Consider the following 14,248-nt stretch of genomic DNA (forward strand, 5'->3'; position numbering starts at 1 on the left):
TGGCAATCAAACATTCCCCTCACAGTGCTTCTGCTTTCTTCAATGACTTGCAGTGCAAAGGCTACGGCAGAACAACACTCGGTAACAACACTCGGCCTACTGAATGTTACTGTGGCATGCAGTTCAAATTTCATTTTGGATATTCACATAGATGCCAGTATTTCTGATTTTGGCGCCTCCAACGCACCAAATGCAGTTGTCCTCAGCGAGCCACAGTGCACTCAGCCAGCAGACTTGTCACAGCACCCCGAGGTGGCCGTGGTATCTACACTACATAGCAGACCGCAGCTACAGTTGAACCCACTTGTAACAACATTCAAGTGCCACAAAAATTCTATTGTTATAACCAGGTTGCATGAAAAACAAAGCAAAAGAGTGGGAGGGCAGAGGTGTTGCGAGGAAACTAATGGCAGAGAGGCCAGTTTCCCCCCCACCACCTACTTCCATCCGGTTGCTGATTGTGTTGACTAACTGTTTAGCTCCGCTTCCTACGCACTTCAATTGCGTGTAACAAGCCACGGCTCTCAGTGTTCAAGAATGGCACTGCTATAACAACTGCAAAAAGGGGTCCCGGATGGCAAGCGGCATGTGAGCTCTGTCGAGGGATCGCTTTGGAAAAGGGGCCTTTTAACACATGCGAGAATGTCGCTGTAGCAGCCTCTCGAATCCCAAAGAAACGCTGGGGCAAGACTGCCACAAGCATCTTGTCACCTTCTAAATGGCTTTCATGAGAAAACCCCATGTCTGCCAGCCTTGCTTGCTTTACGTGAAGCTTGCCGACATTCTTCTCCAAAGCATCCAGGTGCTCCACGTAGTGCAGCGGAAGTTCGGTTCTGAAAATGAAGCCTGGGAGAGACTGAATCATCTGCAGGGCCTCCTGTGAGGACAACATTGAGGCAGCCTGCACTACCACATCATCGCTTCCGTCATTGTCACTGTCGCCGTCACTATCCGATGCAAGAACATTTGTGACAATTGCCTCATGGATTAGAACTCCTGTTTCTAATACGTCATTTGCATGTAGACAATCTTTGAGTCCTGAAGCATCTTTGTTGACTGCAGACCAAAGTTCAGGCATCATTTCATCGGAGGAAGCTTCACAGGTTTTATATATGTCACCGCTGCCTCGGACAAAGTCCACTTTGCTAAAGCAGTCCCGTACCATAGAATCGCTTACTTCGGACTACGCACCAAAGATAAACTGCATGGCCATAAATAGATTGATCTTCAAGTCTGCTTGCTACCTGCTTGTTCTCATGGACATCATACATAGCCATCATACATGGTCATCATACATGGCCATCATACATGGCCATCATACATGGCCATCATACATGGCCATCATACATGGCCATCATACGCATGGCCACAATGATGCACGACTTTAAAATTGGTGATCACGCCGTCGTCCATGGGCTGCAAGCTTTCCATCGTGTTTGATGGCAGGAAAAAGACGTTCATGCTTGAGAGCTTAGGCATGGAGTGATGAGCACTACAATGATCTATGATGAGCACCACCTTCCTGTTAGATCGTTCGTTTCATCGATCGAACTCCAAGAGCCACTCGCGAAAAAGTTCTCACGTCACTCATGCCTTGCAGTTGTGACGGCTGCATACCGGTATCCTGGCAACACAGCAGAAGCAGCGGGGCTTTTCTTTATTTCCCCATGACAAATGCAGGGCACTTGTTGCTCCTATCCATGATGGTGCAGAAAAACATAGAAAGACGCAGCTTGATGTTTTTGCCACCCTTACACGTCTCCTTTGAGTGCATGCCTCTTCGACGACAACATCTGGAAGAACAGTCCTGTTTCATCACCATTATACACGTCAGTGTCAACTTAGTTGCCTAGGATGTGGGGCAGCGCTTCCTACACCCACTTCTGCTTCGCCTCCACGTCAAGCGAAGCTCCTTTACCAGTGACGGCTTTGCAAACAATGCCATGCCTCTCCTTGAAGTGCTGTACCCAGCTGCAACCCGAACGGAAGTTAAAATTGTTAATGAGTTTGAAATGTTAATTGTTTGTGGACAGAATTGGCCCAGTGATGGGCAAGTTCATGGCACAGGCACTGCGAAACCACTCATAATGGGTCTCTTCCACCTCCTCATAGGCACCTTGTCGACGGCGTTTGCACCAATTGTCTACCGAACAGTTTTTTTTGTTGAACTTCTCTGCCGTGCGAATGATCGGCGACACCGTCGGTTGCGATAGTCCATACTTTATCACCAAGTCACACACTTTTTTTACAGTCTTCGTAGTCCTTCACGATACTGCACTTTGTTTCCAAATCTATAGCAGTGCACTTTCTTTTCACTGGCAACGTTGTGCATTGCCAATGATGGATCAGCCATCTTCCATTTCGGCGGCTAGTTAAACGAGATGGAGAAACCACGTGGCCAGGAATGACTTCGACGCAACCAACAAAGAAGACTACGAGCGATGTAATCCATTGGCAGAACTGCACAGAATGAGGGGCCAGCAAGCAATCCAGCAGCATTGCCATCAAGCGTTGTCAGCGCAGTTGGCGGGGTCCATTCGGGGTCCATTAGAGAGCTTTGGGCACAGCTCGTTTGTGTTCGAAGGGGTGGAAGGGCGAGGGGAGAGAGGCGCTTGAGGCTGGCAATGAAAAGGCTGGAAAACAGGTCCTATTGTATGGGCGCATGGCGTCTGTTGGGGCGGTGGGCAAGGGTGCAGCAACTCGAATTTCTTAGTAAGCGGGTTATTTCACCATGGAAAACATAAAAGTTGACGGCGCAACAGCTTCTCATTGTTATAACCGATACATTGTTAAAACTGGTATGGTTATAAATTGCTTAGACTGTAGATGGAACTGCAGTGCGCATGCGAAACGTTTAATTTGTTCATGACAGGGCTTGAGTGTGCGCTAACGCTTATATGCTCCTGTCTGGCTGTGCTATGTGGTGAGGACAAACTTTTTCCTGCACCAGTTTGACTGCCCAATAGTAGCCACATCCAACTTATGGATTTTGAAGCGCTATCAATAGCTTAACATGAAGCGAATCCAGGAGCAGCCAGGATTGAGTGTGCACTGGCAAGCATTTGTGTGGTCTGACCTTAAGTTTCGCCTGGTTCACGGCTAGTTGAGAGTTCAAAACTAGTTGAAAATAGCTTTACCCAATGGCTAAGACATCGATAAGCAGGGTGGCCAAAGTTTAATTCCTACATAGGCAGCCATGGCTGAGGGTGAGCAGATGATACTCTGCTTCTTCCGGAAGTATGTACTAATTATTATCGAAATTAGAAAGCAGACTTTCGCTTACTTCAGCCTGTTTATTAAACTGCATCACTAAATATACACAGTAACAGTAGGAAGAAGCACACTGATCCAAACATATTTGATATCAGCTATTGGCCAACAGCAGTCGTGCATAAGAATCGGCTATATTATGAAATAAATCGTCCAGAAACAAGTTAGGGGCAGGCTCTGTTGAAAAAAGAGCGTTTGAAAAAAAGGTGACTCCGTGCCTGTGAGCTGCACACGCCGCGCACCACTGAAAAACTTGCCGAGATGTTCACAGCAGCATACACAATCCACGGGCTGTGTTTTTTCACCATGCCCAAGGGGTGGTTCCGGACTCGTTTAATTTCTTTTACATTGGAGCTGGTTCAAAACTGCGTCATGCATCGTAGCACGCACAACTAGCATTTCCTGAGCCATTGTTGCTTTTATCATTCACATTTTGTTAATGTGGTCCTGGCAAAGTTGATTGCAGTTGTCAATTTTAAGAGGGTGAGGTGCCACGTTCAAACAAAATCAGTTGAAAGTGCATGAGACTTTAGTGTTACAAGAAAGGCATCAAGAGACCATGACGGGCATGCTCACCATCTATGCAATGCCTAGAGTAGCAGCGTTGAGCTTAAAGCACACGCGACGCATTTGTAGGTGACCATTTTCATATTGTTGAACTTGGGCTGTGATGATTAGAACCCTCAATAAACATGATAAAATAATCCCATACCCTATCCCTGAACTCCCAGTGGTGTGGAGAACCATGCCATGTCCCCAACACTAAAAAATCCTGGCACCCCTCCTTGCCTAGCCCTTCTATGCCAAATCCAAGAGAAAAAGACACAAGGAGTTAAACACACCCTGTGGCTGGTGTAGGCAGTACGGCTTGGGTGTAAAGCAGCCAGGAGAGCACGGACTTGCTGGTGTACAGCAGGTGGAGTGGGCAAGGTTAGCAGGCGTGTGGCCACCTCCAAGGCGGTCCCTTTAGCATTCCCAGTCAGCCACTCCTCTGACAGCGAGCTCACTGAGAAGCAGTCATCCAACATCTCCAAGCAACTGCTCGTCAGCCTGTTAAAGAAAAGGAAGCCACGAAGGCCTCTAGGTGTTGCAGCACACACACTTAAAACAGTTTGCTATGCTGGCTTATTCTGAACTTCTACATGAAAATTTTTAATGAAAAATAAAAGGAAGGGAATTCCTATAACTCGCCTTAGTTTCTAAACATATGTGACACAACCAAGCGCCAAGGAAAATGACAGCATATGTCACAAAGTCGTGCATTTCCCAGAAAACGCACATAACGTACTACCAACCACAAAAGCTTTTGGAGCATGACATTAGAAAAAGAAAAAGAAAAGCTTACCACAGCCACTGCAACTTCCCTTGAGTGAAAATATGCAGTGAAAGCTCCCCCAAGGCACTCCCATACTGTACACCATAACTTTGGGTCAAGTGGCCAAGCTTTTGGCCAAGCTTGCAGAACATAAGCAATCACACAAATATTCTGTACACACCTTACACACATATTTTACAGTATAACTTGCAGTGTTTCAAAAGTTGCATTTTCTTTCACAGTGACCTAGCCAATCTCAAGCATGAAAGCCAATATAAAGGAACACAGTAGACTCCATTCTTTTGATTCTAGTGAATTGATCTCCACAGAAGATTGCCCACACATTTCTATAGGCACCAACATTCATTATTTAAATCCTAAAATTGGCCTTCGGCGGATAATTCGAACTTGACCAGTCAGCGTGCACGCACCCGACCCCTATTGCGACTCCAATAGTGACCCCTTTAGTGGCAGCATGTCTTGGCAGAGCTTAGCGGACAGTGAATCCGTTCCAACCTCCCATCAAAACCTATTTACTACCTGCCCTAGGAAGATTTTCACGCAATAAAGGTAGCTCCCAATGTCTGATTATGATAGTCACCCCACTCTAATATGCTCCTTCCTTTTTTCAAAAAAAATTGGGCTGAAAATTGCCTGCACGGTTATGAAAGCAGAACTGCATTTGCGGCATTCATATGCTTTACGACACAACACGGCTGTATTGCAGTCATATTGGACGACCCTTGCCCATTTTTCTTGCTAAAAAATCTGCTGTGTGCTAGATTTATACTTTGTTTGGAAGCTTTAATGTCAATTCTGCATTATTTTTTGACTTTGGACACAATTTTTTTTTCTATTTTGCTTTGTTAAAGAGACCTGAAACAATTTCGACGATCTTGTACAAACATACCGAGTCGTTAGGGTAGGTCCTTCTGATCACTGACGCATTTAGGCACTCTGCATAGAGTGCAATTTATTAAAAGATTTCAAAAATGTGAATCACTACCGATTGCAGCGGCATCACTCCCCAGACTTTTCAGCTGCCCCCTTACAGTTGACGTAGTTAGTGCAATTGATGTCAGTTGGACGAGCTATCTGACTGGCCACCCAGGTGATGTCATCGATAATTTTTCCAACTTTATGGTGAACAAATAATGTTCATAATAGTTGGAGTGTTGGTTAATTTGTTTCCATAAAAAAAGTAATAGAGAAAACACAATGACAATTTTTATCACTACACTAAGCACTTCCAGCCCACAATAAGTCCTGCTTATGTTACTATCTGCTCTGTGGTGATGCGAGTTGAGCGGCCAGTGTTGGTCCTGAACTTTCTTTTTGCAAGCACCATGGATTGCCCTTATGTTGTGGGCTGAAAATCTAGAATTCGGTGATATGTCAAGCTGTGACATCATGTCCCACTGCAAGGCAACATGCAAACGAGTGGCTGCAGTGCATAGGGCTAGCTGTAGCTCTCCGATCGGTGCCAGCATATACACATTTTCGGCTGTCACTTCACTCCAGAGCAGATTACTACCCCAACAGAGTTTCAGCATGTAGGACATTCCGGTAAATGCAGGTGGACTGGGCATTTTGCCAGATTGGCAGTGGTGCAAACATGAGTGGCCTGCAAGGTGCAGCCCTCTGGTAGCACGGAGCTCAACCAGACAAAAACAGAGCTAATATAGCAGTAACCAAGTGTATTCTACTTCGCTGCTGGAGTAAATTTTTGACAGCAAGATAATTGTGAACACGTTGTCTTTTTAAAGGCTTAAAATGTTTTACACTTGGCTACAGGAATATTAGCTCTGTGTTTGGCTGGTTAAGCTCTGCGCGACCAAGTGGCTACACCGTGGAGGCCACTCAGGCCACTCACATTTATGCTAAAGCCCCTTTATCACAGTGGTAGTACCGTATTTACTCCAATAATGATAGCACTTTTTTTGTAAAAAAGATTGATGCGAATTCAGGGGTGTGATCATTACGCAGGTTAAATTTCCCATGAAAAGAAACATTTTCTTTTTTCATACCGCATTTGCTGCGGGATGACAAGCAGGCGGCTGCCGCTGTCAATGCGGGACACCAAAACAAAAATGGCGGCCGGCGGAGCAAGCCAAACGCACTGGACACGATTATTTTTCTTCTCGTCAGGACATCACGCACATTGAAACAGATTCTTCCATATCAGTAATGAGTAATATCGTTAATATCAGCAAGTTTGCAACAATAATATAGCCATGTCCACTTTGAGGGGACAGAAACAGAGATGGGCGCACTTAGCTGCCAGTGACATAGAAACACATGGCGGGCATGCTGCGGAGGAAAGTGCGGCCCTTGTCTTCACTGCTATCCCAATATGGCACGTTTCCGCTAAGGGTGGGCGAATATCTTAGCTGCGTTACAAGCGTTGGCATATGAATAGGGTACACTTCTAATGTATCAGTGTAAACGTGACCACTATCGTTGCCGCTCGCAATTTGTTGTGTGCCCACGAGTGCAGACGAGAAGAATCGAAAGGCGCCCTTAATGTTGTTGTTGACCAAAACCATTATGAAGCCTACAATTAATAAAGCCAAGACAAGTTTGGTTGTAGCTTTTTTTTTTCGTGGAAGTGTGGAAAGTGATGAAAGGAATGAAATGGGGCATCTGCTTAAGAATGTTGGGTGTGTGCAGGCACCGCTTTGTATGTCTTCAAGAGTCGTTCGCGTAGCATTCGACAGATGGTAAGCGCGATCATTCCACGGGAAAGAAAAAAAATCGAATTTTGATGACAAAATTTAGGGGTGCGATCATTACGCGAGTGTGGTCATTATGCGAGTAAATACTAGTATGAAGATGCTTTAGTTAACGCCTCCACCCATCCGCTGAAATGCCCAAATCACCTGTGTTTATCAGAGTGCCGGACATGCTCAGTGCTGAGACAGAACTCTTGCAACGAACTCAGTAAGTGAAGTAATCCGCGGAGCAAGCCGCGTGCGCCAAGGATTTCCCAAAATAGAGAACATACTTTACAGCTCTGACACATTGGTCAGTGCAGTGGTCGAAGCCACTGCACTGATGCTCGATCACTGCATTAACTACATTACCAATTTACAAGGGTACTCACACTAGTTTACTGCATAGGTTCTTGAATAAAATTTTGTCAATTTTGTTTGTGAAAATAGTACTGAGCGCTGCTTTACTACCTATTACTGATAAATTGAATTTCATCGTGATTTTTTTTTTTGCAATAACTGCACTTCATATTACAACAAAGTTCGTGCAGAGCATCCAACACAAAATTCAAGGACAATTACAAGGATTTCCAGGTTGCTGAAGTCTAAAATTCAAGGAGGTTGAAACAAACTTCATTCATACTCATTAAAAATTATGCAGATCCACTGGACATATTGGAATCTATTCAGAAGCATTTATGAAGCGGTTAATAAAATGTTACAAATTTGCCCATTTCGTTCCTTTGACTTTGGCTTAAAGGAAACAGAAGTGCATGTGCTCTCGCTCACCCATGCTATGTAATGTGACAAACCTTATATTGCCTTATATTTTCTCATTCCTTATTTTAAATGCACCCACCACTCCTTCGCTGATCTCCCATTGTGGGTAAATGCTATAGTATGGAAAACATCACTATTATCATCAACTTGTGGATGTGCTTTGTGCCCAATCACCGTTGTGGGTATTTTGAAATGTATGGAAATCATAATCAACACGCAGCGATCATCTCAAAGAGCTAGTAGTTCGTGGCACGACATGTACCGCACACTTGTAGGCCAATCTCCTATTGTGGGCATGTGCCATTGGACCGCCGGCTTCTTGGGTACACGCCATTGTATGGATATCATCATCATCATCACTGTCAACAGGCAAACAAGTTTCTTGGCCGATTACCCATTGTGGGTATGTACTCGTAGTGTGGTAAATCATCATCATACTCAACATGTGGTGACCATCTGAAAAAGTTACTTGACGTTGGCATGAGAGAAGTATGTGTGTTTGTGGCCTAATGGTTAGAGCATTGGGCTGCTGTGCTGGTGGGCCAAGGTTCCAATCCTGGCACCAGGCATGCATTTCTTTTTTTAAGTGAGGCTGAAGCTACTAGGTGAGAAGCCGACCAGCGACTGACCCAGGCTAAACCATGGAATGGTAGGCAAAGAAAGTTTCATTTTAAAATATTCATGTCTCCTTAGCTGCAATTCTTTACAGCTAAGCAGCTAATGAACTGCACAAACATCTCAAGCTCTTCAGGTGGCTTTTCAAAGTTGACTTGTCAATGTCAACCACCTTGTGGCACATCACACTTTGCTTCAGTTTTAATAGTGCCAGGCTTCATCCAATGATACTCATCACATTAAAGCCGTGGCTAAAACGTGCTTCTCTTCACACATTTTAAGAGCGCAAGCCTCAAAATTGGAGTCATGATGGCTGCAATATCAAACAACTAGCAAGACAACAAAAATGGTGGTACGGCTTGGTCACTTGATCTGGCTTTGTCTATAGCACCATGATGGCGATTTAAACAAGCCTGTCACCAGGGGCTGTGAACATTCGAGACTGAAATCGCTTAGCGAAACTCTCAAAAGAATATATAGGATCGTTTCATTATAGAGTGTGTCCACGGCAGATGGTTGATGCAGAGTGTTACTTTGGATGTTCAGAAGTCAACCCCAGCCCCATGCATCAAAAATTATCAAAGAACACATTTATTTTCAAGGAGTTTTATAGGCCCTTGAATATGTTTTTCCAAATCACTGGTTCTCAAGGGTTTCAAGGAGGTGTGCAAACTCTTTTACAAGGACAGACCAAGTTCAAGAATTACTTGCCTGTCAAGAGCTGTCAGGGGTAACGGCGCAGATGGGATTCCATCAGAGTCAATTCCAGCAGCTCCTACTGCAGTAGACTGTGCTGCGACACCTACCCCTGTTACAAATTCATCGCTTTCCTCAGGCCAACCAAAAGATTCCTTTGACTTGCCGTACACTTTGACAGAATCCACCATGGTCACACATGATGGGTCACTACTTGGTCCAAAGAATAGGCTTATCTGCATGACACAAAACACAACAGACAATTTTTAGCAGACAGTGATGTTTACTTTAAAAGTTCATAAAAATGATCCTACACACCGAGCACACTTCTCAGTGCCTTAAAGAGATTGCTACAGGTTGGAACATGCCCTGAGACTATCAGCACAAATCAGCACAAAAAACTTGTGCAATGTGGCACAGGAAAACATTCTAAAGTGAAATGTTGTAATGGAAAAGGCAGATGTGCTGTTTATCACATGCAAAATACCTAAGCCTTAGTTGCTGTCAAGTGCAATAGTGCTTGCCTTTTACCAGTTTTTTCTTTGCTACATTCGGGCTTTTGTGACTTTTTTATGTCCAAGTACTATGGAGAGTTTTTGTTGAAGAAATTACTGCCTGTGTTCCCCATATCATTACATCACCTACTATGCACAGTCTAGTTCACTTGGCACTTCAGCTCTCATGTTTGCTTCCTCAATTCTGGCTCTATCAAACATTTTTTACCACTCTTTTGTCTTATTGGTTTTCTCCAAATCCCTATATTGTTGCAAGTGTTGAGTGTTGTGATGCAAGTGTTCAGAAAATTCCCCACTGTTTCTTCCAATTTAAGGTGCCCCAATGCTCTGAATGTACATATATAAAAAGGAGGGGGGGGAACATCTCCGTATTAGGTTTTGAGATGGTACAGAAGCCTGTAACAAGCTGCAGATATTTTTTAAGACTTAATCAAATTGTTAAAAAAAGCAAAATAACTTAATTTTCTTGGAGTCAAGGCTTCACTTACCTTGCATACAATTTTTGCAGTATGCTATCACAATTTCTCTCAGATATCAGTGTTACTGATGTTTGTACATGTAAAACCAGAAGAATTTGCAGACTCCACTAAAGATGTTTCACAAATGTAATCAAGAAATCTAATGGAGGACGGACAAAATTCAAAGATGTATCCATGCCTTCTGCTCGCCGTGCATCAAAGACAAAGGTGTTAACGGCCAAGAGTCAGTGCCTAAGTGGTGTGCTTAGAAAGAAAAAATGGTCTGTCACACTGATGCACTGGGTTGCTGACACTGTACAGAAGACAGTACAGCTCTGTGTGGGAGCTACTGCATGAGACAGCAAGTACATATCTCAAAGCCCACTTCATGCAACACAATGACATCCCACCGACGTACATGGGCCCAACCGTTGACATCAACTGCGATACTGCCTTCGAGAGACATCTTCATGGCATTTCATACAATGAGTGCACATAAACACAGGTGGCAGTGGCCACAGATTGTTACAAGTGTGATGAGAAAACACTTGGAGCAAAAATTCAGGGACGTGGAGCTGCCCGATGATATGATGGTGCTATGCAATGGACCATTGCACCATAACGAACAAATTCAGTAATTATGAATAGCAATAGAAAGAAAGAAAGAAAAAGGAATTCCACGCCTAGCCTCAGCATAACAGAACTCTAGTCCACTGATTTGGACATTGGCCTTGACCCCCTATTCTTCCACAAAGGTCTTTGTGCCTCTTTACTTTAAAATGAAGGATTTTCAATAAATAAATAAGTAAATAAATAAATAAATAAATAATGTGAGATGGGTGCGCAACATGTATGTGTAGATGACAATACTGTAAAGGAGAGAAGCAGACAAGAGGCCACCCCTCCGATCGCCTGCTTTACTCCGACTTCCCCTTCTTTTCTCCCACCCACCGTGCGAGTGCTCGCACCCAAGAGCCCCTTCATTACACTCGGCCACGCTGCCGCAAATGGCTCTGGGAATGAGAAATTGCCGAAGATGGCTCTTGTGGACGGCATTGACTCTTTTGGGATGGCTCGTGATGAGACAGCGCTTCAGCCCGTCTGTCTTGAACCCGTCCTGCCTGGGAATGCCGCCCATGCTTCCCTTGGCATGGCCCAAGAGCCACTTCTTCATTACAATACATTAGATACATTTGTAGCGGTGCGACAATTGGCCCCAGTGCCACAAAGAAAGAAGGCTGCCGTGTGCATGTGACAGAACATGCTAGCATGCCCATCCCAAGTGGTTGCATCCACGTGCCGCTCTCTAGAACCAACGGTACCAAAGCTGGCTGGTTCCAATAAATCGTGGCCACAGTGGCTCCCTCTCCTCAACCTCCTCCACAGATTAATAAGAAAGACATATGAGAATTTGGTTACACATTCTTTCTCGTGACTTAATAAATGCACAAAAATTTTCAACTGGCAGCAAAAGATGGTGGAAGAAAGGTGCTTCTTTACTATTTGCTCTATATACTAATGAATATAGAATGGCAGCATGTCATTGCATAAATTCCAGGGAAGGTCGACAAATTATTAGAAAAATTCATCCTTTGTTTGGCCTTCTGCAGCGAGTGGATTTACTATAACTAGTCTGCTCTGTATAATAAACCAGATGTCAGCCACTCGTACACATCTACAAACTGAACAACAGATCATAGTGCCAGTCCACCTCTGTCTCCCCAGAAAAGCTTCTGCTTAACCTAAAAGGGATTGACAACTGATTAGGACCTGTGATGACATTCTGGTACTGATAAGATTTTTCATAACACTGATGCAAAGAAGCATGATGTTTCTTTCAAAAGAGAAAACATAACTTCTATATTAGGGGAAAAATTCCTCCAAGTGAGATGAAGTGGCCCTTAGTGGTGAAATATAGATAGTACGAAATAGTTTGGGTACAGTCACCCTTGCCTTGATGTGCATGGCTTTGTTGTCAAATGCAAGCACATAAAACCAACTGACAATTTTTTTTTTTTACATACTGCAGCTCTTTTAGGGCTATGGCAGGATGTAAAACCAGAGGAAATACGAAAAGTAATTTTAATTGAAACATAGAAATGATGAGGTAAAGGGAAATGAAAGTGAATGAAAAAACAAAACTACTTGTTAGGGCTGGGAGGTTAACCCACATCTTTTGTATTACGCATGCTGTGCTCTACCAATTGAGCTACCATGGTGGCCATTCTTATCAGTAACCCACACAGTTGAATTTTTCCCATAGGTGCTTTGTAAATCCCTGCAAAGTTTTATTCCATTCTAACTTTTACTTTTTACATGGCTATTGTTTTAAGTTATCAATGTTTTATGAAACATGTTTCAATTGGTGCGAATCGAATAATTTCATGTGAATGTCATTATTTCACAGCACCCACTCCATTCCTTCAATGTTAAATTCTGACCAGACCTTTAGTTCTCACAGCATTTCTTTCAAACATCTTTGTGAGCATTATCAGCAATTAATGAGGCTGACAAAGCAACAAAGGTGCTATGAGACTCGCCATAGTGGATAAACTCCCTGGTGTCATTTAACGTGCACCCAATTCTTGGTACACGAGCATTTTTGTATTCCACCTCTATTGTGATTCAGCTGCCATGGCCAGGAATTGAATCTTACCTTGCACTCGGTAGCAAGGTACCGTAGCTACTGCATCAGGTTTTAATTCTTGTGATTCCCCCAATAAACCAAATCTTCACAGTTTCCCCGGTAGATGATATCCAGTTTCTAATATATGCCTACAAAATTTCATCCAAATTTAACTTTATCCACTTGCAATTGATGTGAATATTTATTGTGAATGCTTTCTCTGGATGTAAAGAATATTCTAGTAGTATTAATGGCTTCACTGTAAAAACAGTTACACCTACGACCTTTGGTACTAAAATACGAAAAACTGATCAGATGTGCCAAAGTCTAGAACAAAACTTCGTGTTATATATGGAATGGTATGGTATATGCTGTGTTTACTCAAAAATTTTATTTATGAGTGAAGGATGTGGTCATAATATTTCACTGCCGTCTCTGCCAGAATGAATAAACACCAACTAGTCTGAATTCTCACCTTCTTATCAGCACTCAACGACTCCTCACGGGTGAAAGGGAAGTCATACCAGCGTGACCGCGTCAGCACCAGTGGGTGGGAGCGGCCAAAAAGCTCCATTGTTGAAGGTGCCCGCTGCACATCCTGTGAGCCCACCAGCACTCGCACACCCACCATGACCAAGGTGGGATCAGTGTTCGTGATCTCCAGTGTTAAACCACCAGGCTTAGTGCAGGCCACGTACATGCCTGTTGTGTTAAGCCGGTGCTTCACCTGCACGAAAGCCCCCATCCCATTTATGACTGTCAGTGTTTCAGGATAGCAAGCAAATCAATGCGTAGAGTTAAGCCTTACTTCTATTGAACCACCAGAGGGCGAACCAGGGATCTTGCGAATTAGTGGACTTCCTTTATGAAAACTTGCTTTTGCTGATTTCACACATTCCAGGCAAGGCAAGCACAATAGATTGCTTACCCAGCCTGCTCATGTGCATGCAATACCATTCCTTGTCACTGACACTCATGAGCAAAGATATACGATAGACAAAATCCTCTAATGAGATGTTACTAAGGGCAGGTTGAAAATCAGTGCTGTCTAGTGTTTGGACATGTCCAGCTGCCACGTGACACAGAGGCTGTGGATCAAGTCTCTAGGAAATTTCTTGTTAGCTTTGACAACAAGCTTTATGTTCAAATATTCAAGCCTGCTAGGGCAAATTTTATTGCTACTGTGTGATATGTGTGGGCCAAGAAAAGTTACATTGAACAAGCGCTGAATTTTTTTTAAGAAAACATGAGGTTATGAAATT

At 43.6% G+C, this 14,248-nt stretch overlaps 1 protein-coding gene across 4 annotated transcripts in view; it reads right to left on the reverse strand.

The window, feature by feature from the left end:
• Positions 1–14,248, reverse strand: part of poe (E3 ubiquitin-protein ligase-like protein poe) — a 549,114-nt gene that overhangs the window by 179,514 nt on the left and 355,352 nt on the right. For all 4 annotated transcript variants that reach the window (XM_075691124.1, XM_075691117.1, XM_075691109.1 and 1 more), the window contains 3 exons: positions 13,462–13,713; positions 9,403–9,623; positions 4,113–4,320 (listed from right to left, as the gene is read on the reverse strand). In XM_075691124.1, the coding sequence (XP_075547239.1) occupies positions 4,113–4,320; positions 9,403–9,623; positions 13,462–13,713 (681 nt within the window). The remainder of the gene's footprint in view (positions 1–4,112; positions 4,321–9,402; positions 9,624–13,461; positions 13,714–14,248) is intronic.

The sequence above is a fragment of the Dermacentor variabilis genome, chromosome 1 (assembly GCF_050947875.1).
Source record: "Dermacentor variabilis isolate Ectoservices chromosome 1, ASM5094787v1, whole genome shotgun sequence".
Classification (NCBI taxonomy): Eukaryota; Metazoa; Arthropoda; class Arachnida; order Ixodida; family Ixodidae; genus Dermacentor; species Dermacentor variabilis.